Source organism: Hesperophylax consimilis, chromosome 3 (genome assembly GCF_061612785.1).
Source record: "Hesperophylax consimilis isolate HC1 chromosome 3, BYU_Hcon_1.0, whole genome shotgun sequence".
Classification (NCBI taxonomy): Eukaryota; Metazoa; Arthropoda; class Insecta; order Trichoptera; family Limnephilidae; genus Hesperophylax; species Hesperophylax consimilis.
In genome coordinates, this window is record NC_142838.1 from 10,611,156 (window position 1) to 10,637,932 (window position 26,777).

General features: G+C 32.3%; 4 protein-coding genes across 4 annotated transcripts in view; 3 read left to right on the plus strand and 1 right to left on the minus strand.

The window, feature by feature from the left end:
* Positions 1-109: 109 nt before the first annotated feature.
* On the plus strand, positions 110-4,405 carry LOC149424927 (methionine aminopeptidase 1D, mitochondrial). The gene is made up of 6 exons (XM_089650859.1): positions 110-246; positions 350-566; positions 682-873; positions 2,898-3,005; positions 3,096-3,249; positions 3,726-4,405. The coding sequence occupies exons 1-6, from the start codon at positions 203-205 to the stop codon at positions 3,929-3,931; spliced, it is 921 nt and encodes a 306-aa protein (XP_089506985.1). The 5' UTR covers positions 110-202; the 3' UTR covers positions 3,932-4,405.
* A 1,427-nt stretch (positions 4,406-5,832) lies between these two features.
* Positions 5,833-11,772, minus strand: tun (N-terminal glutamine amidase tungus). The gene is made up of 5 exons (XM_089650860.1): positions 11,344-11,772; positions 11,098-11,251; positions 8,750-8,898; positions 7,360-7,484; positions 5,833-7,269 (listed from the first exon to the last, which is right to left on the minus strand). Exons 1-5 carry the CDS (start codon positions 11,454-11,456, stop codon positions 7,160-7,162), a joined length of 651 nt encoding a protein of 216 aa, XP_089506986.1. The 5' UTR covers positions 11,457-11,772; the 3' UTR covers positions 5,833-7,159.
* Positions 11,773-12,719: 947 nt separating this feature from the next.
* Positions 12,720-22,114, plus strand: LOC149424929 (putative SERF-like protein). The gene is made up of 3 exons (XM_089650861.1): positions 12,720-12,871; positions 19,337-19,442; positions 21,799-22,114. The coding sequence occupies exons 1-3, from the start codon at positions 12,865-12,867 to the stop codon at positions 21,872-21,874; spliced, it is 189 nt and encodes a 62-aa protein (XP_089506987.1). The 5' UTR covers positions 12,720-12,864; the 3' UTR covers positions 21,875-22,114.
* A 3,504-nt stretch (positions 22,115-25,618) lies between these two features.
* LOC149424930 (uncharacterized) overlaps positions 25,619-26,777 on the plus strand; it is a 47,644-nt gene continuing 46,485 nt past the window's right edge. The window contains exon 1 of the mRNA XM_089650863.1: positions 25,619-25,694. Within this exon, the coding sequence (XP_089506989.1) occupies positions 25,625-25,694 (70 nt within the window). The 5' untranslated portion in view covers positions 25,619-25,624. The remainder of the gene's footprint in view (positions 25,695-26,777) is intronic.

The window sequence follows — 26,777 nt, forward strand, 5'->3', positions numbered from 1 at the left end:
TTGTATCTCGGCGCATTAGATTAAGATTTCTACCTATTAACTCAACATTTGCAAATGCCACGTTCTCTATGGTTTTTGGATTCAACCAAAATAATATCTATCTTCTATGGTTTTATGACTGTCAAATTATATAAATAATAATATTTTTTTAAATCTTACAAACTTTAGAAGAAAATTCATTGTACTAACTCATTTATAAGAGATGCGGCTTACAAACTTTTTAAGATTTCTTTGGCGTCAAAGAACGTATGTATCTAAGTCTTATTCTAAATCGTAGTAATATATTTTAATAATTTAAATATATATAAAGTATGAAAGTGTTTTCTTGAATATCACTTTTTAATTCTAGTGGAGACCTTGGTAAATTTGAAATCGTTGAACCGAGAGACATCGGTCCTCTAAGATGTATACCAGATCATATAGTAAAACCTAGCTATTATGAAACTGGAGAAGTTGTATCAAATCTCACTATGCCAGAAATAAAAACATCGGAACAAGTCAATGGAATGATTCAAAGTTGTAAACTAGCTAGCCTTCTACTAAAAAATGTTGGAGACTTTATAAAGGTACAGACCGATTTTTTGATACCTTTAACACAACAATACATTCATGAACATAACATAAACGGCGAATTAATAGGTATTTTACCTATTTTAATAAATAATTCCTAAATTGTTTTAGGAAGGAATCACCACTGATGAAATTGATGCTTTCGTTCACGAAGCCTGCATAAGTAATGGTGCATATCCATCACCACTGAATTATAAAGGATTTCCTAAATCTATTTGTACTTCTGTGAATAATGTAGCCTGTCACGGAATACCTGATAGTCGACCATTAGCAAATGGAGACATTGTGAATGTTGATATTACAGTAAGTTATAAGCATAAATAAACCACTCACTTATAATAAATTTGCTTTCCTTGGAAAGGTTATATGATGGTTCTATGGTATTATTATTCTAAACAAGTGAGATATAATTCGTGGGTCAGGGGTGAAGGAGATAATTCAGAAATTCAAAAATAAAGTTAGGGTTCTTACCTCACAACTGAAATTAAAACCCAAACCTAAAAAAAATCCTCAGAGAATATAAGTGTTTTACATATACCTCCAAATTGAAAGACTTGCCCTAACTTGAAATCTGGGTATTATTTCGACGAATGTGACCATATTTTTGGCACCGGGAAGTTTCGAGAATGCTTTGAAATAAACTAAGACATCCCTCATAAGTTGACTGCCGAAAAGCACAAATTGAAATAACCAGACCCTGCACAGAAAAGTAAAATTCGCTAAAGTAAGGCAACAGCACAGTCCATTGTAGGTCTTTTCTGCGCGGGATCAGAATGTTCGTAAAAATGGTTAACAAACTGAACCGCTTTCGAATCAAGTTGCATAGCGATGTTAAAAATAGAGTGAAAAAGTAAATAAATAATAGTAACAGAATATTCCATTTTGGAAACAAGCCTGAACTTTTGTTCACCTGATTTGGGATTTCGCAGACTGAATGGTGATATTACCATGCGAGTTGCCTGTATACTGTCCCATTCATTTATTGAATTACAGAAAGGGAGACGGTTACGCCCCCTCACCGCTCCTTGTAATTTGGTTTCTTTCCCTTTCCCTGATGGGCTAATTTATCAATTTGGATGTCTATGATGTTTTACCAAGTTGATTGATTCAAAAATATTTCCACCTTTTTCTGACTTAACTATATCCCAACCTGCGAATTGTCACATGCAGTAGGGAGATATTAAGTAATAATTTCACAAATGTTTTTTATTTATTATTACACGCCCTAATGGGCTTTTACACACTACAAAGTTTAATAGTAGAGTATCACAGTTATTATAAATTCTACAAAATTAAAACAATAAAGGAAACATAATACAACGAAAAAATATTAAATGTTACAACAAAAGCATATAATAAAATAAGATACATTAGTAAAAATGATAAGAAGTCTCACATAAATAGATATTCAAAATAAAAATATATATATTGCGGAAATTATAGATGTCTATTTGTGTCTCGATATACAGGGTGCGCCAGAGAAACTTACTTATTTGAAAAAATTCCCGACCGTTGAGTTGGGCAGGTAGAGGGGCGGGAGGGGGCGCATCTGGAGGAGGACGTCCCCAAGTTTGTTTCCCATTCTCGTCAGTTGCCATTATGCTGTGGTCTAGAGAGCAGCGGGCATGAATTTGCTGCGACAACATTTCCCCAACCGCCTCATCTCTCTCCAAGACGATCTCACATGGCCGGCGCGCTCTCCGGATTTGACTCCATGTGATTTTTTTTATGGGGTTATTTGAAATCCCTTGTTTATGTCGATCGACCACGGACCATAGATCACCTGAAGAACAACATTCCTGATGCTATTGCCAATATTCCGATTGATATGCTGAGAAGAGTGGACGAAAACTTCAAAAAACGACTTAACCAGTGTATGCGCGATGAGGGTCGCCATTTAAAAGATGTAATTTTTAAGACAGTATGAAAAAAAACTTGGTACATTGCATTTTCAAATAAAAAAAGAATTACAACAATAACTACAGTGCTTTTGTTTTTATTGAACTTTCAAATAAGTAAGTTTCTCTGGCGCACCCTGTATAAAAGAATTGAAATAAACAATATTTATATTAATTATTTTTAAGATGAAATATATCTCCCAGATCAGAGTATTTATTTCCGAGACTGTGAAGTCTTGGAATCGGGGAATTTTGATAAGACAGTGTCCTGGTGTTGTAAAAATAAAAGGGTAGTAAATTTCGGCAAGATCTTTTGGGTATGTGGATGCTGATTAATTGGAGTAACTCAGGACAGTCAATTGAAATAACAAAAATAAAATAGTTGGTACCTATTATATTAATTTATTCACTATTTATAATATTTCACAGGTTTTCCTAGACAACTACCATGGAGACTGTTCGAAAACATTTTTGATTGGAAATGTAGACGAGCAAGGAAAAGAATTAGTTAATGTTACCGAAGAATGTTTAATGAAGGTAAAATTACTTATTTTAATAAAATGCTGATATTTTGACAGTAGTATATTTTCCTGTGTTATAAAATTGCTCGTGTCTTTTTTATTACAGGGTATATCCCTATGTGGACCAGGTGTCCCATTAAAAGAAATCGGTTTTGCAATAGATAAATTGGCAAGAAGTTCCGGTTTCACCATTGTACCTGCTTTCCTGGGCCACGGGATCGGAGATTATTTTCATGGGCCGCCAGATATTTACCACACAAGTAAGCATAACTCTTGGTGTGCCGATGCAAAATTTTCACCGTGCTCCATCTAATTCTATTTTCTAATAACTTTGTAAATTTTACTATCTTACTAGATGATGTGTATATATATTTATAAAAATAATATATAATCTACCGTTTGTAGTTTCCCAGAATAGCTATTTATATTCAGAGAAATGATTATTTAAAAATATCCTTAAAGATATGCTGGCGTTCAAGAGGTTAAACAATATAGATTAAAAATTACCCCTAAAACTTATATGAATAAAATATTTTTGCTTACCAACATAAAATTACTACCTTGTTGCCATTGATCCTTGGATCGATTATGAGAAAGAGCTTGCTGGTTTGCCCTTTTGTTTATGTTTTGCGCACGTTTATTCCCTATATTTTCCCCTTTTTCCAACTTGCCACACTTTCTCTCTCGCGGTAACACTTTAGCGACCCACATTTCAGAATGATTTTTTTTGTTTCAGGAAATTCTTATCCAGGTGTAATGTTGCCAGGAATGACATTTACGATAGAGCCGGTTGTTAGTTTGGGAGGAGAGATGATAGAGTTACTTGAAGACGGTTGGACTGCGGTGACAGCGGACAATGCTAGAACAGCCCAAGCAGAGCACACTATCTGTGTAACAGAAAATGGGTGCAATATTTTGACCGACAGCCATTTAGCTGCCTGAATTGTTTTTATTTACTGTTAAATTATTTTTATTTAGTAAATTATGTATAAATATAGTGTTTTTTTATTAATCACTCGTACTTAGTTACTACCCAACTTCGCCCAAGTTTCAGCATGGTTTTTTTCAAAAACATTTTTCTTAAAGAGCGATTGAAAAAAATAGTTGATAAAAATGATAATGGAACTAAAAATAGTTCCATTGACCTAGAAATTGAAGTCAGTAAAAACCTGTGCTAATTTCATGAAGTCAGACCCAATGTTTGAGAGATTTCAGTAACACGCAACGATGACTTTTGATTAAATTGAGTCTGATGAAAAATGATCTTAGGGTAGTAAAATAAAACCGATTTCAAAAATTTATTTAATATTTTTCGATTAAATATTTTCAAATGTCAATCTAAGTCTTGCATCGCTAATATAACACATTAAAACCGGTAGAATGCGGTGCGCGCTCGGCTAGAAGATGAACTCAATTGTATAAACAAGGAGTCTGCTGAAGATGATGACCACCCCGGGTCCTTAAGTAGGGTAGTGACTAAAGAAAAAATTAAGGAAATCGTGCTCGCAGTTTCAGACCGGAAAGTTTTTATTCATCCGATAGCCAATGAAGTGAACAGAAAGAATAGGAGAGGACCTCCATAACCATACTTGGGAAAGGTGATTGCGTGCTGTGTGTCTAGAATATTAACGCCATATGGTCAACCACGCAATTCTCAAGCTGTGTGAATAGGATGGGGAAGATGTCTGCAGGTGAATGTTTAACCCGTGATGAGACGTGAATCCACCAAAACGATCCGGACTCTACAAAAGTGGGTAAGATAGGGTAGAGATCATAGACATATGAATATTAGTAGACCTGCCCTAAGTGATTAAAAGCGTATTATTCCCCACTCCCCATACCGGTTCCATTGGAGCCGGCTGGGCTCGCGTATGGCCTCAAGTGAAAATTGAAAACGTGACGTCATCATTCTTGTGCGAACTATGGTCGAGGCATCATCGGTTCATTTTACGAAATAACACGGCAAAATGTTGACTTGTACTATGAAAACTTGTAAAAATAGATGTGAAAAAGAGTATAAACCCAATTGTCGTATTGCATTCCATATAAAAGCATTATTTTAAGCATATTCACATCGTATAATATGAATCAGTTGTTACTATCACATCGAGAAACGTCTGGACGCGAAACACAAAGCTGGTTGGTTGCTGGGAAGTAAATTATGAACATTTATAAAAGTGTCTTAACTAAATACTTAAACGAAATATTCGACTCTGAAAATAGAACCGAATTTTTTTGCCGAATTTGGACTTCGCAAATTTGTTCATAACGTGGCGAGTAATTTGCGCTCCCATGTAAAAATGTCTATTCATTCAAAAGCAGATTTTACTTTTAAGAAGTAAATGGTGATATTATAATGCGAGATGCCTATTTACTGTCAGATTGATTTATTGACGAATCACAGTCGGCTTCACTCCCTTCGTTCTTCAACAGTTGATTTTACCCCTCGCCATTATCTTCTCGTCTATTAATTCCTATGTCTGTGGTAGAGATGGTCGATATTCCTGTCCCGGTTCCTTTTTTTCTCTGTAAAGAGATTGCCATTGTAAAAAGAACTAGTAATTCGTAAGATTTTATTTTCGCGTACTACATAATGATATTACAATGCAAGGTGACTGTATACTGTCAGATTCCTTTACTGACAAATCACTGACAGAGACACGCACACGCGCCACTTAGTTCCCCTCGCCCTTATGGGCAACACTGTGTATTCTTTCTCTGTAGGTAATTGAAACAACAATGATTTCATCAGATTTATTTGCCATAATAAAATTCTTAAATAAAACAAATGTTACTTGATACATTCAAAGCACAAGCACATTATTATATCACTCATTGTATATCAGTCAAATATTTTAAAACTCCTGACAAGGCAATAAAGCAAATTGGTATTTTATAAATAAATGTCATATGTAATATGTATTGAACTTTTTAAACTGTGATAATAATGTATTAAGTATATTGATGAATGAATTATTGTTAAATTATGTTATTATTTTTATAATCAACATTAAACATTCATTGATTGTGCATTAATTTAAACACAATTTGATTTATTTTCTAGAAACACACATACATTAGTATGTTGATAGATTTTTTTACTAGTTTTTTTTTTAAATTCGAGTCTTTGGTGTAGGTACCTTATATTTATTCACAATACACCAAAAATGGACCATTTTAGGTCAAAATTGAAACACAGTTACGTTACAATCAAAGTCTTTGTTTAAATTCAAACGTTACGAAATTCAATTAAATAAACATTATTAAATAATGTTGATTATAAAAATATTTAGACCTTTTATAATTATTTTGGTGCCAACATCTATAAATATGAATATAGTTTAAAATTCAAATGATGGTGGTGTAAGTACACATATTCAAAGACCTGCATTTGATTCTAAAATGGAACCAACCAGAAGATGGTTTAAATGCACAGCAAAAGAGGAATTCATAAATACAATACTTTCGCCATCATCCTTCTCATAATGGGGTTATGGACGCACATCATAAGAGATTAAAGGTTTCATCATAGTCAGGTAGAATAATCAGTGTGCAGCGTTACGCCACTTTCAAACAGTCATAAGTCGTCTTGTGCAAGAGTTTTATGGACTAGAATATTATTACTTAACTATTAAGTATATAAAATACGACACAACGATGCCGAATTTTCACATCAACAGATATATTTTTGTGAATTATTATAATATTACGAGAATTTTATAAAAAATTTAATGGAAATTTCCAAAAACACGTTATACACGTTTAAACACTTACAAAAAACTTTATATTTAGTAACAACGAGATAGAATAAGATGGAAGGGCTTTAATAATAGTAGATCATTTAACCATTGATTTATGGAAGGAGAGTAATTATTGGATTAAGGATATTAGAATAAATATAATACGTATAGTACTTCTTCAATAGAAGATTAAAATACATACATAAAACTCCAGAATACTGGAGAAATTATAAAGATTCTGTGATAAGTGAATGTAAAATTCATAATAGGAAACCTGTGTAGTTGTGCTCCCAAGATTAATTATATTTCTGACCCTCCATAGGTCGTGCAAAGTACTTTACACATAGTATTTAGAAAGGTGTTTATGCAATAGCAAGAGACGTAAATGAAGTATGAAATTGAAGCATATCCTATCTAGATTGAGCCGTTACTACTTGTTCACTTTGAAGAACTGTTGGACAAACTGTGTGAGACTGAACACCTGGCCCGGTCCCACTGCGGGGTCCATGTTGGTGTATTCGTCTAGGTTGTGGGCGTTACCTGCAACAAACAAACATTGTCGTGACATTTCTGGGAAAGCTTACCACTAATAGACAAATTGATATGGTATTTAAAGGTAAGCAGGCCTACCCATTCCAATGATGGCCGGGTACGGCGGAGGAGGTTTGATCCAAGAACCGTCGGGCCGTTTCATGTGTCGTCGATCTGATGCAAAATTTTGGAAAAATTCTACTGCTGGCACAACACGGAAGTACCTGAAAAAAGAATTATGAATTATTTTATTACAATACTAGTTGACATGTTGGGGGTTATCCTTAGAAGATAAACATACACCACCCTGGACTTTTCTGTAGACCTTTTTAATATATACAATTCCGTGATACATTATTTTGATGTATCTAATAAGGTTAACCAGCGTAATCAATGTAGTGCTTGAAAAAATATTTTTACAACTTGATTATAAAACATGGACTTTTCTCTACTTTCTATAAATAAAATATGCATGTATTATATATATCTTTGATGTACGCCTTCCGGAAGAAATTTTCTAAATGATAGTGATAACCCTATCAATATCCGTTACGCAGTTTAGAAGAACTAAGCGCACAAACAGACAGATGCAGATAGCGACATTATTTTATACTATTTAGAGAAGTCATGTAAGACATACTGGAATAATAAAAATCAGAATTTAAGAAAAAAATTACAGTTGTATTGGAGTTTATTGAAAAAAACTTTTTTGGAAATTCAAAATTTCAAGTTGATAAAAAGTTGTCTCCATATGCACATACCAAAAAATAATTTGTACAATTAAAAAACCTTTATGTCTCCCGCAAGAGGCCTAAAGTTAATTTTTTAAGATGAAGTGATTTTTTCCTGGTTGAAAATTTTAAACAATAGATTGTGAAATAAAAGTATTTAAAACAAATACAATATTATGCAAGGTTTAGATCTCCCGCACTTGGCCTAAAATTGAATAATTTTGCTTATTTTTATAAATTTGTGATAATGGTGCTGGGAACGCCATCCATAAACCTAACAGAATATTTTCACAAACTGAATACTATTAAAAATGTGTGGAAGATTTAAAGTGTATTTTTCTGAATATGATTATGATACCAAAAATTTGTAATTTGTATTTTAATATTTTCATTCATATAATTATTGATTTAAAAAATTATCTAAAACCACACATTCCAAAACGTTTCCAACTGGCTACAACGTCATTGTGACATAGAAACCGCCAACGTCTGGTAAGACGACTGTCACCAACGTCACCCGGCATGATGTCTCTACGCTGCCGAATTCACAAATATGTAGAAATTAACATGTCGTTTTACATATTCATTCCCACGTAATTTGTTGGCAATGTTATCCAGCCTATGGGGCAGTGTGAAACATTGAAGTCAATGACTATGTGCTTCAAGGAACTCTATAACAGTTGATAGTTAAGACTGTTTATCTGTCATTGGTAATCTTATTTCATTTTAATAAAATGTGGCAACGTGCATCAACTTACCTATAATAATCAGAGTTGACCACGTGGTCTGTTCGGAATGTCTCGGTCACATACTTGTGAAAGAAAGTAGGAAAAGGCAGCTCTGAATCTAAATCGTACACAAGGCACGTTTTTTTATCCCAGCAGTACATAAATATTACATGGTAATCCTGAAAACAAAAACAAATATCATTATCACCTTTAACCTTTGGCACGCCATACTAAATGCACTGGGGTCACTGAGTTACCCCATGTATTTATCCATTGTAGTATGTAAATTAAAACAATTTTATATTGTTATTAGGAGAGTGGTAATGGCAGGATTACTCCGTTACCCCTCATGGTTAGAAGATAAAAGTAAGAGTGGCCCAAACTCCTAATAGCTTTACTCTTACCATTCGGAACCCTATTTTGATATCTCAACATAAACTGAAAAAAATTGATTCCATGTTTATTGTGAAGGGTAAACGTAACATTCATTATAATCTATGCATTCATAGATGGCGTTAATTTAACTAACTTATGAAAATACATGTTTTGCAACTTATGCTTTGAAATATTAAGATGAATTATTTGTTTGCACCAGTAAATATGCAATATGAATATGAATAAATAGTTTTGTCCGTATAGACGTACAAATGCAATATTGTATCGTTTATTCAACCCAACATTCTATTTGTATGCCTTCTGTGAAAGAATTGGGTTTGAATATGGAAAAAACTATTATAAAATATTATATTAGGGTTTGAAAACAAATAATTTGTCTTAATATTTTAAAGCATAACTTGCAAAAAGTGTATTTTCATAAAATAATTAAATTAACGCCATCCATGAACTCATAGATTATAATGTATATAATATAACATTTACCTTATTGTCTTCTCTTTAACTATTAGAACGGGTTGTTTTGGAGAATTTGAACAATTCATCAAATTTCAATGTTAATTTTCGGGCTCTGTGAAAGTCCTATTTAAGTTCTGTTATTATATCATTATAGGCTAGTTGCTTGACAGAACTTAAATAAAAACAGAACTTGAAAAAAAATTTCACAGAAATTGAAAATTAACTTTCAAATTTGAAGAATTGTTCAAAACAATTTGCCCTTAATATTTTTCATGAAGTACCGGTCACATTTATATATATAACCAAAATATTAAAATAAACTGCCAAAAGTAGTTCCCAAATAATTTAATTAATAAAAAGTAAGTATGTATGTAGTTAAAACAATTGTTGCATGTTTTGCTAACCACACACACACTTCTTTGAATCATGTGAAAAAAAAATTAAAAATTATGATTTCATAATAATTATTCACTTGGGATTTCTTAATGAGCTAGTTGCATGTGACATGGCATATTTTTGTGATAATCATCTCAGGCTGACCGTTAAAGTCCGAGTACACTTTATTGTTATGCCGTTGTTTGCGTGCTTGTAAAGATTTTTTTTTAATATTGCATGTCCGGCCACTTCGAAATATGTGAACTTGCTATGACAATCCAAAATAGGCAACTTACTCTTTATCTTCGTGCAATTAACAAATATTATTTTCGAAAAATATGCACTGCACTAAGAGCCGTGTCAAATCCATTTTTATGCCAACAGATATAAAGGGTTCACATTGAAAGATCTGATATACGTTTTTTGCCGTATTTGGATTATTTTAATTATTTAATATAAAACACTCCTTAGAATTGACAAAAAAAATTATGCGAACATTATCTATCTATGCAAAAATTATTTCTTCGAAACAAACTTGATGGCTATGTTTTGTTATGATTTTTCATAACTTATCTAAGTTGATTATATTTGCTATCCTATAATCTAAGATAAAAAATAAAAATTATGCCATAATGGTGGAAATTTATATGTCCTTGAGTAAAGTTATTCATGATATTATGAATGAAATACTGCAATTTAATTTTTTAACATGCATCATTGGTAAAAACCGAAAAATATGGCACGCACTACTTTCAAAATTTCTATTTCTGTGAAAGTTTGAAAATTTTTAAGTTCTAAATTTCATATCAATACCATTCACAGGAAAGCTAATATAACTGATCGGTTTATTTATGCTAATAACTATTGTGACAATGTTTTTGAGTTTTCTTCTAAATTTAAAATAAGCATTTCATGAATCTATCAATTTATAATAGTGATAAATCAATAACCGACGTGTATTTATACATACGTGTTTGATTATATATCGGCTAATAAAGAAAATCTAAAGTCTACATCAAACATATTGTAATAAATAATTTTCGTCTAATAGTCTTTGTTCCAGAAGGGGTCACTGACATCACTGGATAATATTAAATTAAAATACAAAATTTAAGAAACTTTTTTAAATTTCAGATTTTAGATACTCTTACCCAAAAAACTAGACGATCTTCTTCACGGCCAGCTCGCTGTCGCCACAGAGGGACTGTTTTGCAAGGATTAGAAATAAAAACGACAAAACAACGCTCCAGCTCCTCTGGAACTCGTTCATTTACATCTTCGCACAATTTCCACACATTTTCCTCACTAAAAAAAAAACACGTCATTTTATGTAAAATAAATAATATTATTATCATAATAACACGAAAGTGGGAAGACATTTATATAGGTTAACTTACCAATAACATGACACATAAGAACAATCGGTTTGTTTTGGAAATAAAGGTTTCATAACTCTATCAGATTTCTGTATGTTTTCGTTGGATGGTCTCGTTTGCGTATTTAAAGACATGTTGACATTCCTCTTTGTTTCATTCCTCTGCTCAAAATCGATTTCTTTCCTTCCCGCCGCCTGTCGGCAAAACAGAAATCATCTGTTTTTATTTCGTCGTAGCACGTAGTTCGTAGTAAATTGCGTAGCAGATAAATATTATAGATCGACCAGAACTTTCCGAACTTAAGCACTAAATAATAACTAAACCAATCGAAACTTCAGACAAGCCGGCCTACGCATGAATAATTTACGAGTTTGTCAAGTAAAACAGGCTAATAGCTTGTGTTATATAGATTGCAGCCTTTGTTATATAGCTTTTTTTATCTAATGTTATTAAACCGGCGAGTATGACTTACGTACGTCCAAAGTATGACTTGCATACGTAAAAAGGTAAATATTTACCATTCCACCATACTCTACGCATAATTACCAAAAACAGTACTATATAATTATAAGAAAAAATATTTTTAATTACCAGAATTTGAAAATAATGCATTTAAAATAATAGCTATATCGTTCAAATAAATATACTGATAATTTTCCACCTAATGTGCGGTCATCTTGAAAGTTGAAGGTGTGGCGGAATATTTAATATTTATTTATTTATTATTGGATAATTTGTATAGCGCCGCTTTTGTGTGATATCACCTCAGGGGCGTTTTACAGTTGATGCAGGTATTACAGAAAATATAAATATTACAAAAATAGAATGAAGTTAAGTTAAGTAAAATGAAGTAAAGGAACAGGTGACATGAAGATAGAAGATGGAGACTCTGCAGCAAAAATCCGAGTTGGTGAAGAAACTGGTCCAGCTGCTAATAATTTCCAAAAATATTTTCTTACAAAGATTCAAAAGGGGTTCAAGAAGTATTTAATGATTTAATACACCAAAATGAATACGCTTTCCGAAATACTAATAATATGATTCAGTTCGGGAATATTGTTGTAAGCGTCGAATAAAATGTTAAAAAGTTTAAGCACTGTACCTGTCTGTGTTTTGTTTTTTTTTTTTATTTGGATGGATTAAAAACATATTTTTAAATTAACAAACTAGGCAGATTTTTTTCCACTAGATATTGAATAAAATTTTATATAATTTTTTTCGGCGGGTTTTTTTGCACCAAATTCATGAATTGTTTTTTTTTTCTAGAAATGATGTTATCTGTATATAGCGCGCTTTGTAATAATAATAATAAACATTTTCGTAAGTAGGAACTAGAACAGCGTTTCAAAATCTTGTGACATTCGAATTGCATGGGAAGGTTGGCAGCCATGACAAATAGAGTAATTTTTCAATACCCTTTGGGTTTTTCTTGGACGGTATTTCAAGTGTGTTGGCGTATTCTCGAATCATTACAAATTCTCGTTACTTTTGACTACCCGTGACTTCAGTCTTTCCTTATATCCAGTACATCAATCGCATAAAATGACTCGTGAGTAATTTTAATAATAATTTATCTACTGAAGCTAAAATTATTACTGTGATCCACATGCGTATATTCAACACCTGCAATGACCAATATTCCAGAAATTTCACAAAATAACAGATTCTGTTTATCTTGATATTATTATTGAATGTTCAGTTTCCATAATTTTCTATTTTAAAACATACGATTTCTCTTAGATGGATAAATTGGTTCGTAATTATAACCTGATTGTTACTAACAATAACAATTGATAGTAATTATAATGAAGTTTCATAATAATTGAGTACATCAAGTTGTTGTTTTTTTTTACATTTTACCAGAGCATTTCAAATAACTGATAATTACTTATATGGATATATTATACTTAATACTTATTTTCCTAAAACCATGCTCCTGTTGATCAGGGACTAGCTGCTGTAGAATTTGCACAACAATTGTGTTAATGATAATTTATTTTTTAAATGCGTTGCTGAATCTCACATCTTTTGTTGATCTCTGTGTATTCGTACATCCCTAAACGATTACTATATTATTTTTACATTGATTTCCCCAGAAAAACCATCACGGCATGACATAAGTCGCCAAAACCAAGTTTTAGTTAAGCTTTTACTCGACGGGGCTTTATTTATATTATATTTCTAGTTAAAGTACCTTCCCCAATGTATGATGGTGTGAAAGTAGACGGGTTTCGCTATTTAGTTTCATTCGCACAGAAGTAGCAAATACTTATTTTTTTTTTTAGTAAAGGATTCTCAGTTATGTAAAATGTTCAATAATAATTATATGCATTTCTCTTATTCTAAAAACATAACTTATAATTTAATTTTTGATAAGATTTGTGTGTTTGGCATAATATTCAAGGAATAGTATATCATTGTGTTTATTTTAAGGTCATGATTTTCAATGTTCCTGCGTAAAAGATTAATATGTAACTTTTTTATCCTTAAAAAGACAATACTTTTTTAAAAATGGTAAAAAGAAACCTTCATCAATTTTTTGGTCTTCAATTCTTTTTGTACTTATAGTAAAGAATAAAAATGTAATATTTCTGTATTAGTTCATTTCTACAAGAAATGGCAGATCTATTTTACCACTAAAATAAGTACACTAAGTACTATTGCACTTTCTAGAAGAGTTCAAAAGCGTGTCACTATTATAAAAGTGAAAGCGTGACTAGTTAATGTGTTATTTAGTTTTACATCACAAGAGTAAAAGTAGGTAGGTATCCATTTTTACGGCAAAACTATTTTTTATAAATCTGGTATTCTTATCTGGCGTTGCCCAGGCTATACACAGAGTTTTTCGAAATCACATACAGACAGTAATTTTCGTCTTATTTTGAATTTCATGTGTGCAAAATTTATGTATCAAAATTCTGATTTAAAGGGGGGTGGAGGTGGTTTTTAGAAATCTCACGTAGACAATGACCTTTCTTAAATTGAAAATCTCAGTCTCTGAATAAAACTGTAGATTTGTTTAAAAAACAAACCCACACTGGGACACTTCTGCTTTGTATGTCATCGTTGAAAAACGGCTATGTGCCAGATTTCAGCAAAATCATGGCCAATCCATTATTGGGCATGATTTATCCGTTATCGCACAATTTGAATGTTGTTTGTTGACACATTTGAATACAAAACTGGGAAGTTTTTTGGTTCCTCTGTAAAATTTGGTAAAACTCTCATAGCTGGATATTTGCATATTTGCAAGCGCAACGACAGTATACAGTAAAGTCTCTATAATCCGAACCTGTTTGGTTTAACGAATTTTCGGATTTATTGAATCTTTAAGAAACTAAAGGATTTTCTGAAAATTTGAGACGTTTTACGGTACTTGAATGTAGATGCTACATAGTCGAAAATGTTATAATTTTTCCTTTCAAATCGAATACTGTGTTACTGTTGGATATCAATGTTATATTCCCTCACTAACTTCATAAAATTCTCTCCCACTTTCAAGTCTCTTTCAAATTACTCTTTTTTCTTCGATGTTTAACTTCTTGTGATTTCCACCCCCACCCCCGTCACCCGATAGTTCAGATTATTAGAGGTTTGAATTACAGAGACCATACGTGACCTATAGTTTCAAAGTGTGACATCTCCATTTTTACAGTTTTGAGATAATCATGAAAACATATTTAACTATTAATATTGACGATGTTTAACCATTTTTCAACGTATTTCCAATAAACATAGTGAAATATTTAATTTTATGAAGTAAGTTCTTTTGTATAATGCATATTTTCATTTTTATTTAACTTTTTAGTTTGGATGTGTCACATTTTGAAAATAATGTATGGATTTGTCATACTTTGAAACTCATGATACTGGATTTGTCATACTCTGCAGCCAACTTATGTAGGTCCGCCATTTTTTTGAAGCCATGGGTGTACGTAACAAACTAGCAAAATTATACATATTTTTGTTAAAATAAGTACTTTATTTTCATGAGGTAAACAAAAAATATTTATTATATTTAAAAAAAAAAGTACAAACACCATTCTCGAAAGAGTGTCAGTACAATCACAAGTTTATTATCTTAATTTTCAATAAACAATTTAAAAATAAAAAAAATTCCAATGAAAGCAATGACAGTTTTAAAAATACACTATTATTCAAATGATAAACAAGAAATTAAAATAGACTCGTAAATTGGTAATTGGTGCTTGTACAAAGGATACGTATTTAATTACAAATCATATTATAAGGTCATTAATTTCCACGATAGGTTCACAATCTTCTTCGCTAACTTCCACATTTTCAATATTCTCGGATTCTCTCTGATTTTCTTCATACCTTTCGATAACATTTTTATAATATTGTAAGCAACCAAGAGCTCTCCAGTTGTTGCCATAATGTTTTTTTAAAGATAATAAACATCCTTAATTTTAGCCATTTTTACATTTGTTCCACAATTTAACTCTTTGGGGTTAATTTGTACTGCAGATAAATTTGTTTTGAAAATTTTCTTTGAAGAACACAAATCTACTCTATAGTGAGCTTCTCCAGCAACTGTTATGACGCCTGATGGTTTTTTGGTTAAAATAAATCTTTTCGAAGGAGCAAATTTAAAATGCCATTTGCCTGGAGGTTTCAAAACCTCCTGAACGGCAGACTTCCAGTCAAAGACTTTCACGTCAGTTCCAAGATTATATACTTTTCCATGTTCCTTAAATAATACTCTTCAGGATTGACAATTACTTCTTTCTTCTTTATTTTTTTCTCTATTCCAGCAAAAACTCTGTCAGATGGTAGAAAGGAATGGCCTGGGACGGGAAAAATTATTTCAATTCTTTTTACAACATCACCTCTGTTTTCCAACCACTTCATGCACATTCCTATGAGAACAGAGTTTTTATTTTGTCCTCCGCATCCATCTACCATTAGTCGAATAGTGTTGATTCCATCAAAATTAATTTTAGAAAGAAGATGGAATAATGAACTTGCGATTTCATTTGATCCTTTTGCGTACTGATCTTCTGTCCAAGCATATATGTGCACGTTAGTGAGTTTAGAATGGGAAGTACCAATAACTGCTGTAAAATTATATGTATATAATTGGCGTGAATAGTAAGCTGCTTGATCGGCAACTTTCGGCAGTGGTTGGTTCTTTTGGCAATCAAAAGAAATTGTTGCCATGCCCTCTTTTTCTTCTTCCAACATTGTAAAGAATGCCTTTGCCCGAATTTTATGCACACGTTTTTCTATTATTAAATTATTTTTCATTGATGCATCTACTTCATACTTAATTTTTTCACCAAGTTCCAAGCATTTGGAGCACTGATCTGTCCGTGGAGTTCCAAAACCAATATTGAACTCAGAATTAAATATTTTTCGGAAATACGAAGCCTTTACGATGCAATCCGATAATGCTTGAGCATTAAACATTTGACTTAATTTGCTGATATTAAGTTCGCAAGATAAATATTGCCGTGATTTTGTTTTGCTACGACGGTAATGAATTTCAAGAGGAATAAGTTTTTTAATAAATTCTATTACAGCATTTTTGCGGTCGGCAAATTTTATGTGATTTCTATCACCTCCCCGTTTCTCAATGGGAGGAGTGCCAGAGTTAAAGTATCTTTTAGTGACGCCAATCACACGCATTTTGTTGATATGTAAAATATCCAAAAATTTGTTTCTGCATACAGGTACCGTAGTCATAGTAGTTGTTTTACGTACATTATAGGTTATTGAAAGAGACTTCTTTTTCCTTTTGTTGCTATCTGTTTCGCTGTTTCCTCTTCTCCTAATTACCGATTTCGGTAAACAATATTTTAACAAGTAATTGTCCTGATAAATTTTGTTAGACAACAAATAAAATTTCTTGTGAAATTGTTGTATGTCTACCATTGTCAATGACATGCATTGAAATGCCTTTGAATTGTGTTGGCATTTTGGCGCAAACGGCAATGTTGATGCAGAACATCTTGAACAAAAAGAAAGGGGATATTTTAATTTTACATGAAAAATAAATTTATATTTAATAATTATTTATACCCATACATATTTACTAGAGAGGTATCTAAAATACCTACATTTCACTTATTAATCTGAGTTGCCAATGAAATAGTTGATTAAAGTGAAATTGATGTTTCTAGAGACAGGTATAAAATACATAAAAAAATTCGTGTGTGAAAAATAAAATTAACTCTCGCACGCCCTTTGCAAAACTGCATGAACCATGAGTGAACTTGACAGTTGAGAACAAAACTTACCTTTTTTTCACTTCCCTGGATCTTTTCCACTTTTCTGGCTGTTTTTTTCTATTCCTTGCTTTCTCTGGAACAACACGTTCCATTGTTTTTTATCTTAAAACTTTTTAAAACTTACTAAAATACCGAAAAACTGTCAACCGACACTCACAGCTGGACACACAAGACAGAAATGGCAGTTAAATCCCTCAATCACGTGACAAGATGGCGACTCCCTATTGGTTGAAGTGGATCTGTCATTATTTGAAACTAATAAGCGAGGGATATGTCATTTTTTGATAATAACCTCAATTTTTAACTCAAATTATGTAGAAATTTGAAAAGATATGTCAGATTCTGTGGCAAAAGCTATAATCAACAATAAAATGGCTACAAAACTGCATCATTATCTCATTTTAGCCAAAAATGGAGATGTCACACTTTGATACTATAGGTCACATACTGTGTATAGATAATAAACCTAAGATGGCATACTCAATCTTGTATATATATATATATATATATTTATTTTTTTTCTTTTCTTCATTTTTTTTTATATGTTTACTGTAGTCTGGTATGAAATGTAGACCATTCAGAAACATTGAAATAAAAATATACACAATTAACATAAAAATGTATTATCAAACTTTTCATGATACAAAGTAACTGGAAAAGCAAAACCGCTGATTATGTATTTTTTATTAGGAGGCATGTTATATATGCATATATATTAAACCAAAAATATAAAATTAGTTAAACCAAACACGTTCGGATATACATATAATATAGTTTGAAACAAACATTGAGCAATAATATTGTCAAGTGGTAAGAATTTGGTGTTGCTGACCTTCACATATACGTGTTTTTACCTCATTAACGTGGAAATATTGCGAAACTTTGAATTGACCATCATTTATGCTGATTGTGGTGCTATCAGTATGAATAGCATTGTTGCAACATTAATATTTGTTAAGTGACACGATTTTCGAATACATAATCATTTCGGGCTGAAAAAATGGTAGTTATATTAGCATTATGTACTTACCTTTACGTGATAAATGCTACAATCTATTCCGGGACTGTTTATATCACTGTTTAGAAGCAAATATAATTTAGACTTATTCTTTTAAAAACAGAATCCAATTCATCAACAACCAATCAAATCACACAATCAGGGCCGGCCCTATGCGGGCGCAATTGGAGCAGTCCGCTTCGGGCGCTGAATTATCGAAGCGCTGATAATACCTAACACCAAACAGTCCTAACACATCGTCCTTAAAATTATTTTTAAAAAAAACTGCGCTACACAAAAATACAAATCATCCGAATATGATTGATTAAAGTGATCACCCACCTAGGCGTCTACCGGTTTTGAGAAGGGGCGTCAAAGTCGTATTCGCGCCTGGCACAATAGAACCACTAGATCCTACTATTAAAAACACATTCAAGAAAACAGACCCAGATTTACCTATGGGGCTAAAAGTTCTATAGCCCAGGGCTGCCAAATTTGTATGTTTCACAAATTTTTGGGTATATTAGATTTAGCTACATTTTTTACAAACTTTGTTAGGCTGATACGATTTTTCAGGCTGCAAGCTTCACTACCATCGTGGTTGATCAAATAAAACATATGTAACAATCGAGAACTACTGTTCATTTAGCACTACCTGCCATAATATAAACGAATCATGCTTTGCCTTTTTTTACTCCAAACTGTAAATCTTAACTCGTTAAGTGATTTTGCATCCATTTTACATTTGAATAATTTCACTTTACAGGTGGCAATCAAAGAGATCTTGCTCGTGCCAAAAACCAGAAAAAGCTCGCCGAACAAAACAAGAAGAAGGCAACCGATGGGATGACCCTGGAGCAACGTAAATTTAGGTAAGCACCATTATGCCATTATTTGTAAATAATCACCCAATTATTATTCTTTCATACAAATACCAATTACTGCAGGATGTTGGCAATTTAAGATTCTATGACTAAGAGGCGTACACTTTTGGGTTCTATTTTTGAATGTTTAGATGTACATATTAATCTTCTTATCTTTGTGTTCGTTTGTGATGATGTGTTTACAAAGTCATGCCGCTATAAAAATTTTCAACAGTTTGTCACATTCATTTTAGAATTTTCTATATTCTTTAGTCTAGGCCGTTGTCCCACGTGTTGGTAATCGACATAAACCGAATGTTGCAACCCTGCGCAGAAAACTAAGTTCACTATAGTAAGGTAACTGTCTGCAGCGCAGTTCAGTGTGGAACTTTTCTGCGCATGGTCTTGCAGCATTTGGTTTATGTCGTGCTCTCTTATTATATCTATTTCTTTCAATAATCAATCTAAATATTTGTGGAAATAACGTGAGATTTGCAAAAACCACAAAGGTTTTCGGATTTTCTGAACAATTCTTTCTCGGCTCTCAGATACAGATAGTATGATTTATGTGGTATTTACATGCAATCATTAAAAACTCTAATAAAACTGCCACTTGGTGGTATACCACTATTTCAACTATAGTTCGCATCGAAAAATCCCGCATTGAAATGGTTAGTCATCAAATTTTCTATGGGTATTTTTCAGCCAATTTGCCTAGTAGCAGTTGTTATTGAAAGTTAATTAAAAGAAACATGCTAAGGAAATACACTCCCCTTTTCAACTACAGCTTTTAATACTGTACCCGGCCAATCCTTTTTACCTAAATGCTGGTCTAGAATTATATTGTCCCGGCCAATCCTTTATATGCTGGTCTAGAATTATATTTCTAGTGTTTTAATATCATGCTTCGAAATATTGTGAACGAGAGGGAGGAAAGTTCAGAAGGTTCAGAACTATTTATCAAACGTAAATAAACAAATTATGCTTGAATCGGCGTTGTTGTTTTTAGTGATCAGATCAGAATGGCCAGGTGCTTCCCAAACTTCCTCATTCGTATTTCCTTCCCCTCCCCACTTCCAAAGTCTTAGATGGCCATACACTTATAAGTTTTTCTCATAACTGACTTACGTAAGTAGCTTATGCCAAAATTACCCATGTTAACAACATTACATGCCGTAATTTATAGCAATTTAACAGTAGTCGTAAGTGGCATGATTCTTTGACAGAAATTGTGTCCACCTTAACTTCCAGTCTTCTCACAGTTTATGAAATCGGTTCCATAAGTTGAGAAGCTTACCGTAAGTTAAAAATGGGAATTAAAAGCGCCGATGCAAAAATTTAAAGTCAATCTGAGATCGATTAAAAGAGTTTAATTAAATTTTAATTTATTATTCGTTTAAAAAGGTGGCTTATTTACTTTTAGAAAAGGTTAAGGCAACTTAATTTTCTTCTGAAAACAATATTAAGATAACACTATGTAAAACGTAAAATAAGTACTACAAAATTGTTTCTTTACATTGTATCTTTTTATGTTAGAACTTTTAACCTCACTGGGACAAGCCTGTGTTGAGGTTAATAATTTTACAAAACAATAAAAATAACACAAAGATATATTAAGAGAACAATATTGTTACATTAACGTTTCTACGAATTGGGTACCTACATGGTACCTATTAATCTAATTCCAGCCAATTCATTACAGTATAATGTAGTAAACATGTAGGGTAACCATGATATAAATTGATATTTGATTGCAAAAACAATTTAATAAACTATTATTTTAAATAGGAGTGAAGAAAAAAATATGTACTTATAAAAGGAAAAGGATGAAAAAATATACATTTACAACATATTATGCCATAATTCAAAAGAACAAGGATGAAAAAAAATGGAAATCCTTTTTTAATGCAGCCCATACCCCCACTCACCCCCTCCCGCTAATAAAATCTAAGTGCGGCCCGCGGGTGACACTACAAATATCCAAATGACCCCCGATGGCGAACAGGTTCCCCACCCACCTTCTAATCGTACACTTCATTGGGCCCTTTGTCTCTTTTGGCAAAAATTACAGCAGCAATTCATTGTTGACGGGAATCCGTCTTATAGCGAATAAACATTCAAAGTGTATCGGTCTCTGTGAGCACTTACATAGGTTAAAGCTCCAAGCAGCTTATGTGAGCATTAATTACCATAAGTTGACAAGTATGTAAACTTACATCTGAGTAACTTCTCAAAAAATTGTGTAAGCCGTAAATTTAAGTTAAGTAAAGCTAGCCTTCCAACACCCCAAATAGGGAGATGCCGTGGTCTCATTGGGAATGTTTTGAAAAGGTTAATTAATAACTTGTATGTTTTGTGTTTTCAGAGATGCGGAGCTGATGAGAGAAAAGCAGAAGAAGAAAGAAGAGGAGGAAGCTGCAGCAAAGGCCACTAAAAGTTAAATGGAACAAGATGATGATTATAATATAACTGAATATGTATCGCCATAGCATGAAATGATCAATGGTCATTATTTAATCTTTGCAGTTTTTCACTTGACAATTTACTAAACTATTTTATTTTTTAAATAATATTAAGTTTAGAAGAGTGATAATTTATTTTGACCTCTTTGATATTTATGTAACTGTAAAGATATCATCACTCTATTTTGTACAATAATTAAATTATAAATAGCTTTAAGACCCTTGCATTTTTCATTAAATCCTCAGTTCCCAAAATCAGTTATGGTTGTCCTTTATTCAATATTAATCTGGTATAGTCCTCCCGCTAAGAGCTTTTTTGAAACCTCTCTTTTTGTTTCATTCTTCGCTTTTGGGATACGGGGAAGAGGTTACAACAGAACTATCAACAGTGCGCATTTATAAATTTATTTTTCATATTGTTCTGCCGCCGAGAGCTCCATTGAAACTTTATTTCTGTTAAATGCATTGTTTATGAGAAAAAGAGAGGTTTCAACTGATCTTACTAGCAAAATGCAACGTGATGGTGTGGCTACTCATATTTTATAAGGAGTGGTCTAAAGCGGGAGATAAACACAAACATACCTACAAAGCAGATCAACAGATTTGGGCTAGTTTCACATTGACATCAGACTTAGCATCGCGATTTAGAGGTGTACATCATTTGCTTATATTTTAGAAAGTGTGAGGCAAACACAAATATACCTACAATGCAGATCAACAGATTTGGGCTTGTTTCACATTGACATCAGACTTAGCATCGCGATTTAGAGGTGTACATCATTTGCTTATATTTTAGAAAGTGTGAGGCAAACACAAATATACCCACAATGCAGATCAATTGGCTATATTTGGCGATTTTGGCTATTATGTAATCACGTGGCTATACATATTAGCAACTTAGCCGTGCAATCATTCTCGATATAAAAAATGACAGTGCTGGATTATAGTTTTTTCTTTTAATACTGCACATGAGTTCCAACTGTCTAGGACAATCTACTACGGCATTGATGACCAACATGCGACTTGCACGCTCATTTCGTACTGTCCTTTCTATCTTAAGCTTTTTGCCCGTTGCAGGCATCTAATGGGTAAAAATGAAGCAAGGAGTATGGGACTACAAAATTTAAAAATAAAAATGTATATTTGGAGAAAAAAAAGTCCCAAGGAGCTTACTGATCATTTTTTCACCGAGCCGTTCGGGTTGTGTAGGTTCAGACGCGTAATTTGATACCCATATCGTATGTAAGGTTTTTGTCACCGACACTCTTGTTTTTATTATAAGAGCAATCATTTTATTCCAATAATCAAATATTTTAAGTTTTCAAAATCAATTACAAAATATGTGAAAGGGTTTCGAAACAAACTTTTGTCAATTTATTTTGAATTAGCCGCCCAGAATTGCGAGTATTTTTTTAATGTTCAATATTTCAGAATGATAAAATCGAAACGATTTAATATATTTATTACCTTCAAGATAAAAAAAAATTCCTCTGCAGATTTTTTGCGTTCCGTTTGTTTTCTTAAAAATTTATAGTTTTAGAAAATACGACCAGATTTGCGACACCACTGACTGCAAAGTAAACTACATCAAGCTGTAACTCTCCCTCTTTGGTACGCTAACAAATTGAAAATGGATAAATTGTTTCTCCGGTTAAAAAAGGTTGCTCATTACTGGACTATGGCGTATGCTGTGAGGCTGAAGGTAGAACGTAGATGAAGAAGAAAGCTGGGAAGTACCTGGCTATTCAGATCTGATCACCAAACATGGCTAAAGCTAATTTTAGAATGGTAGTCTCACCAGGGCGATACTGAGAGTATCTTTTTTAGTTAAACTACCGAGCCGTTTCTTGCAAATGTAGGTAAAGATGATGGAATGCGATACATCTCTGTCCTGAACCATTTTCATTTTGACTACCTACTCGTGTTGTACAGTATTTAATTTACTGCCCTTGCCATGCTTTTCCGGGATGTCCCTGACTCCTTTCATCTGATTCTGACTCATGACACAAGTTTTTTGTGCAAATATTTGAGATTCATTCGATGAACCAGAATTATGTTTAACTTGTTGATAAACAAAATATTTATGCAATGCTTCGCTATTGCTAATGCCTTTCTCGGGCGTCTCTCACTTCTTCCACCATTCACTACTATGTACCACAATTTTACTGTTAAAAAACTACATTACATCGACTTTAATTCGACTCTATATCTCATTACAGTGAAGAGATATTGTGTTAAGTATTCCTCAGGCATTCCCGACTTCTACCATTTAAATATCTCTTAACACTTCTGGCACTAATAACAACAAACTTCAAAAATAGCAGCGCATAATATTTCATTGTTTTGTGCAAATGTTTAAAAAAAACCAACATTTTGTGTGCAGGAGACAAAAAATAAGTAGGTATGTAAAACAACAAGAGAGAATAAAGTAAAAACTGTAAGACCCTGCGTAGAAAAATAAAGTTAGCTACGGTTTACAGCATAGTAATTGTGGAACTTTCCTGCGTTAGGTCTTCGGTTTATGTCGATTACTTACCATTACCAACCCAAAGGGACGACGGGCTTGGTCAACACATTCACACAAGAGGTTGGGAGAAGGTAAAGTTGATTTTTTGAAAAGGAATATGGAAAGTTTTGATAAAATTAATGTGCGGGATGACTTACATGAAGCTGATAATAATAACATTGTCCTTTATTTATTTAAAATGAATACACACCTTCATTATTTAGCTTAGAAAGGAGAATGAGTATAGTTCGACCATAAACAAGTCAGTGCCCCCTTTGGGTTTGTACTGGATTCACAACTGAATCAGTAAATCAGAAGAGTTTTTTTAAAACATTTTCATCCGGAAAGCTTTATTTCTTAGCACGAATTTTGAATAGCTAAAAATCTTATGTAATATTTCTCTTCAAGTTGGGTTAAAAAAAAATGCCTGTGAAAATAAAATAAAATTATGGTGTTGACAAATAAATGAGAACATAAATTCTCAGGAGATTTATTTTTGTGGTGATAGGTATTAGAAATAGAAAGACTACTTCCTTCGTTTTAATTATAAAAGGAAAGATTATTGGTTTCTCACTAGAATTAAAGTTTTTTACAACCTGTGTTACAAGTCTCTATTGTAACCAATTTAAACAAGCGTGATGATATAAAAGAGTCGGGAAATTAAGGTGTTTGAACTATGAAGAAATATTTTTTATTAAATCCAAGTCAGAAGGTATAATTTTAAAAATACTTGTGGTAATATCAGCATTTGGAAATAAAAATGTTGACTTAAATTTAAAAGTTTCTCAAGGGAAGTGAATGTTCCATAAACATCCAATCATAAATAAACCATCCAACAGTGAGAGAGGATGAGAGTGGTTGATCCGGTTTATTCATGATGGAGACGACTATCCATCAACTGTGTCTGTTGTGGCACACCCTGCTAGATTCATCCACATTCATGTTTTTCTCAGTTTTCAAGGGAAGCAAAAGTGATTATTTTAAAACTATTCACCTTTTGTACTTCTCTACTCAAATTAGGTCTTTTGATTCTGTGATTTGCAATTTATTATTATTTAAAATATGCCTTGTTGTATTACAGATATTTTTAATCTGATTTGTTTTATTGAAGTAAATAGGTACTAATTCTAGCATAGGTATTTATTTCGGTTCCTACCGACAATTTTTACAGTTAAGTGTTACCATGTGTTATCTTCATAAAATGCAACATTCTCAAAAGTAAGATGGCAGCTGCGACAAGTGTCGTCGTTCTGGACAGAGGAAATAATACGACTTGTACAGTTAATTTACATGGTAAGTTCGATTAACTTAATTTTACACTCGTCATATGCATTGTATTTCGTTTGCGCTGGTTTTTATTTCTCAAATTCGCCTTGTTATAGTCATTACAACTTAGATTTTTTTCTTTCGTAAAAAAAATATAACCTATAAAAAACACTCATTAGTCAAGACTCTTTCGCTTCTATTATTATTTCTCACGAAGTAAATTGGTTTTAAAAACGGTCTCCATGTAATTTTTATTGATGGTTTGTTACTGTATTTTATAGTCTTATTAAGATTTAATTCTAATTTGTAAACAAAAAAAAACTTTTCTGCTATTCTATGACAGTTTACAATAGTTGAAAAACATTTTACCGCCAATATTTTAAAAAATGTAGTGAAATTCTCGTATCTCGTCGTCACTTTCATAAAGAAATTTTCAAGTGAGGTTGAAAGTTTTGAGGTTTTTTGTTTTGTTTTATTTTCTTCTTGGAAGTTTGATTCAAATTGGTAAAATTTTGTTATAATTTATAATATGTAGGTATAAATATTTATGTTAGTTTTTCTGACTGCGCGTTCTCTTATTGAACTAATCTCATTGTAATGCTGGTTACATCGTAATAATTACCTACTTTGAACAAATAAATGCACCACAATCACATTACAATACTCACTTTTGTTAGTTTTTTTAATGGGTCGTTCAACGCTAGCGACAAGTAACAAAATAAAATACCAATCATCACATCGAAACTTTCGACTCTTTCGAAATCACCGTTTACGTATTAGCTCCGTAAGTTTGTGGGGAAATCTTTGTATAATTTATAATATAATGTTGACTGATCTCTGAAAACTAAATAGCAAATAATGTTCAAAAACGCTGATTTAAAAATCCTCACAATCTGTTTATAATAATAACTGTATATTTTAGAGTTATTAATGCTGATAAGGTCATAAAATAAATAAATATGCATTTGCGCATTACGGTCGATCAATTACAATGTACAATCCCTTGGACAACATTATTTTAAAAACCCAATGAAACCGCTTCTATTACGAATTATGTGACAAATTACTTACTTTTTACATTAGCTCCACACAGGAAGCTATGAAGGGAAA

Bases quoted from the DNA above. Each gene is read 5' to 3' on its own strand.
- tun (XM_089650860.1), bottom strand. From the start codon at position 11,456: ATGTCTTTAAATACGCAAACGAGACCATCCAACGAAAACATACAGAAA. The intron at 11,252-11,343 runs GTAAGTTAACCT...TTTTTTTTTTAG, and splicing joins TCTTATGTGTCATGTTATTG to TGAGGAAAATGTGTGGAAAT. The intron at 8,899-11,097 runs GTAAGAGTATCT...TTTTGTTTTCAG, and splicing joins AAGATCGTCTAGTTTTTTGG to GATTACCATGTAATATTTAT.
- LOC149424929 (XM_089650861.1), top strand. The intron at 19,443-21,798 runs GTAAGCACCATT...TTGTGTTTTCAG, and splicing joins CTGGAGCAACGTAAATTTAG to AGATGCGGAGCTGATGAGAG.
- LOC149424927 (XM_089650859.1), top strand. From the start codon at position 203: ATGCGGCTTACAAACTTTTTAAGATTTCTTTGGCGTCAAAGAAC. The intron at 567-681 runs GTACAGACCGAT...AAATTGTTTTAG, and splicing joins ATGTTGGAGACTTTATAAAG to GAAGGAATCACCACTGATGA. The intron at 3,250-3,725 runs GTAAGCATAACT...TTTTTGTTTCAG, and splicing joins GCCAGATATTTACCACACAA to GAAATTCTTATCCAGGTGTA.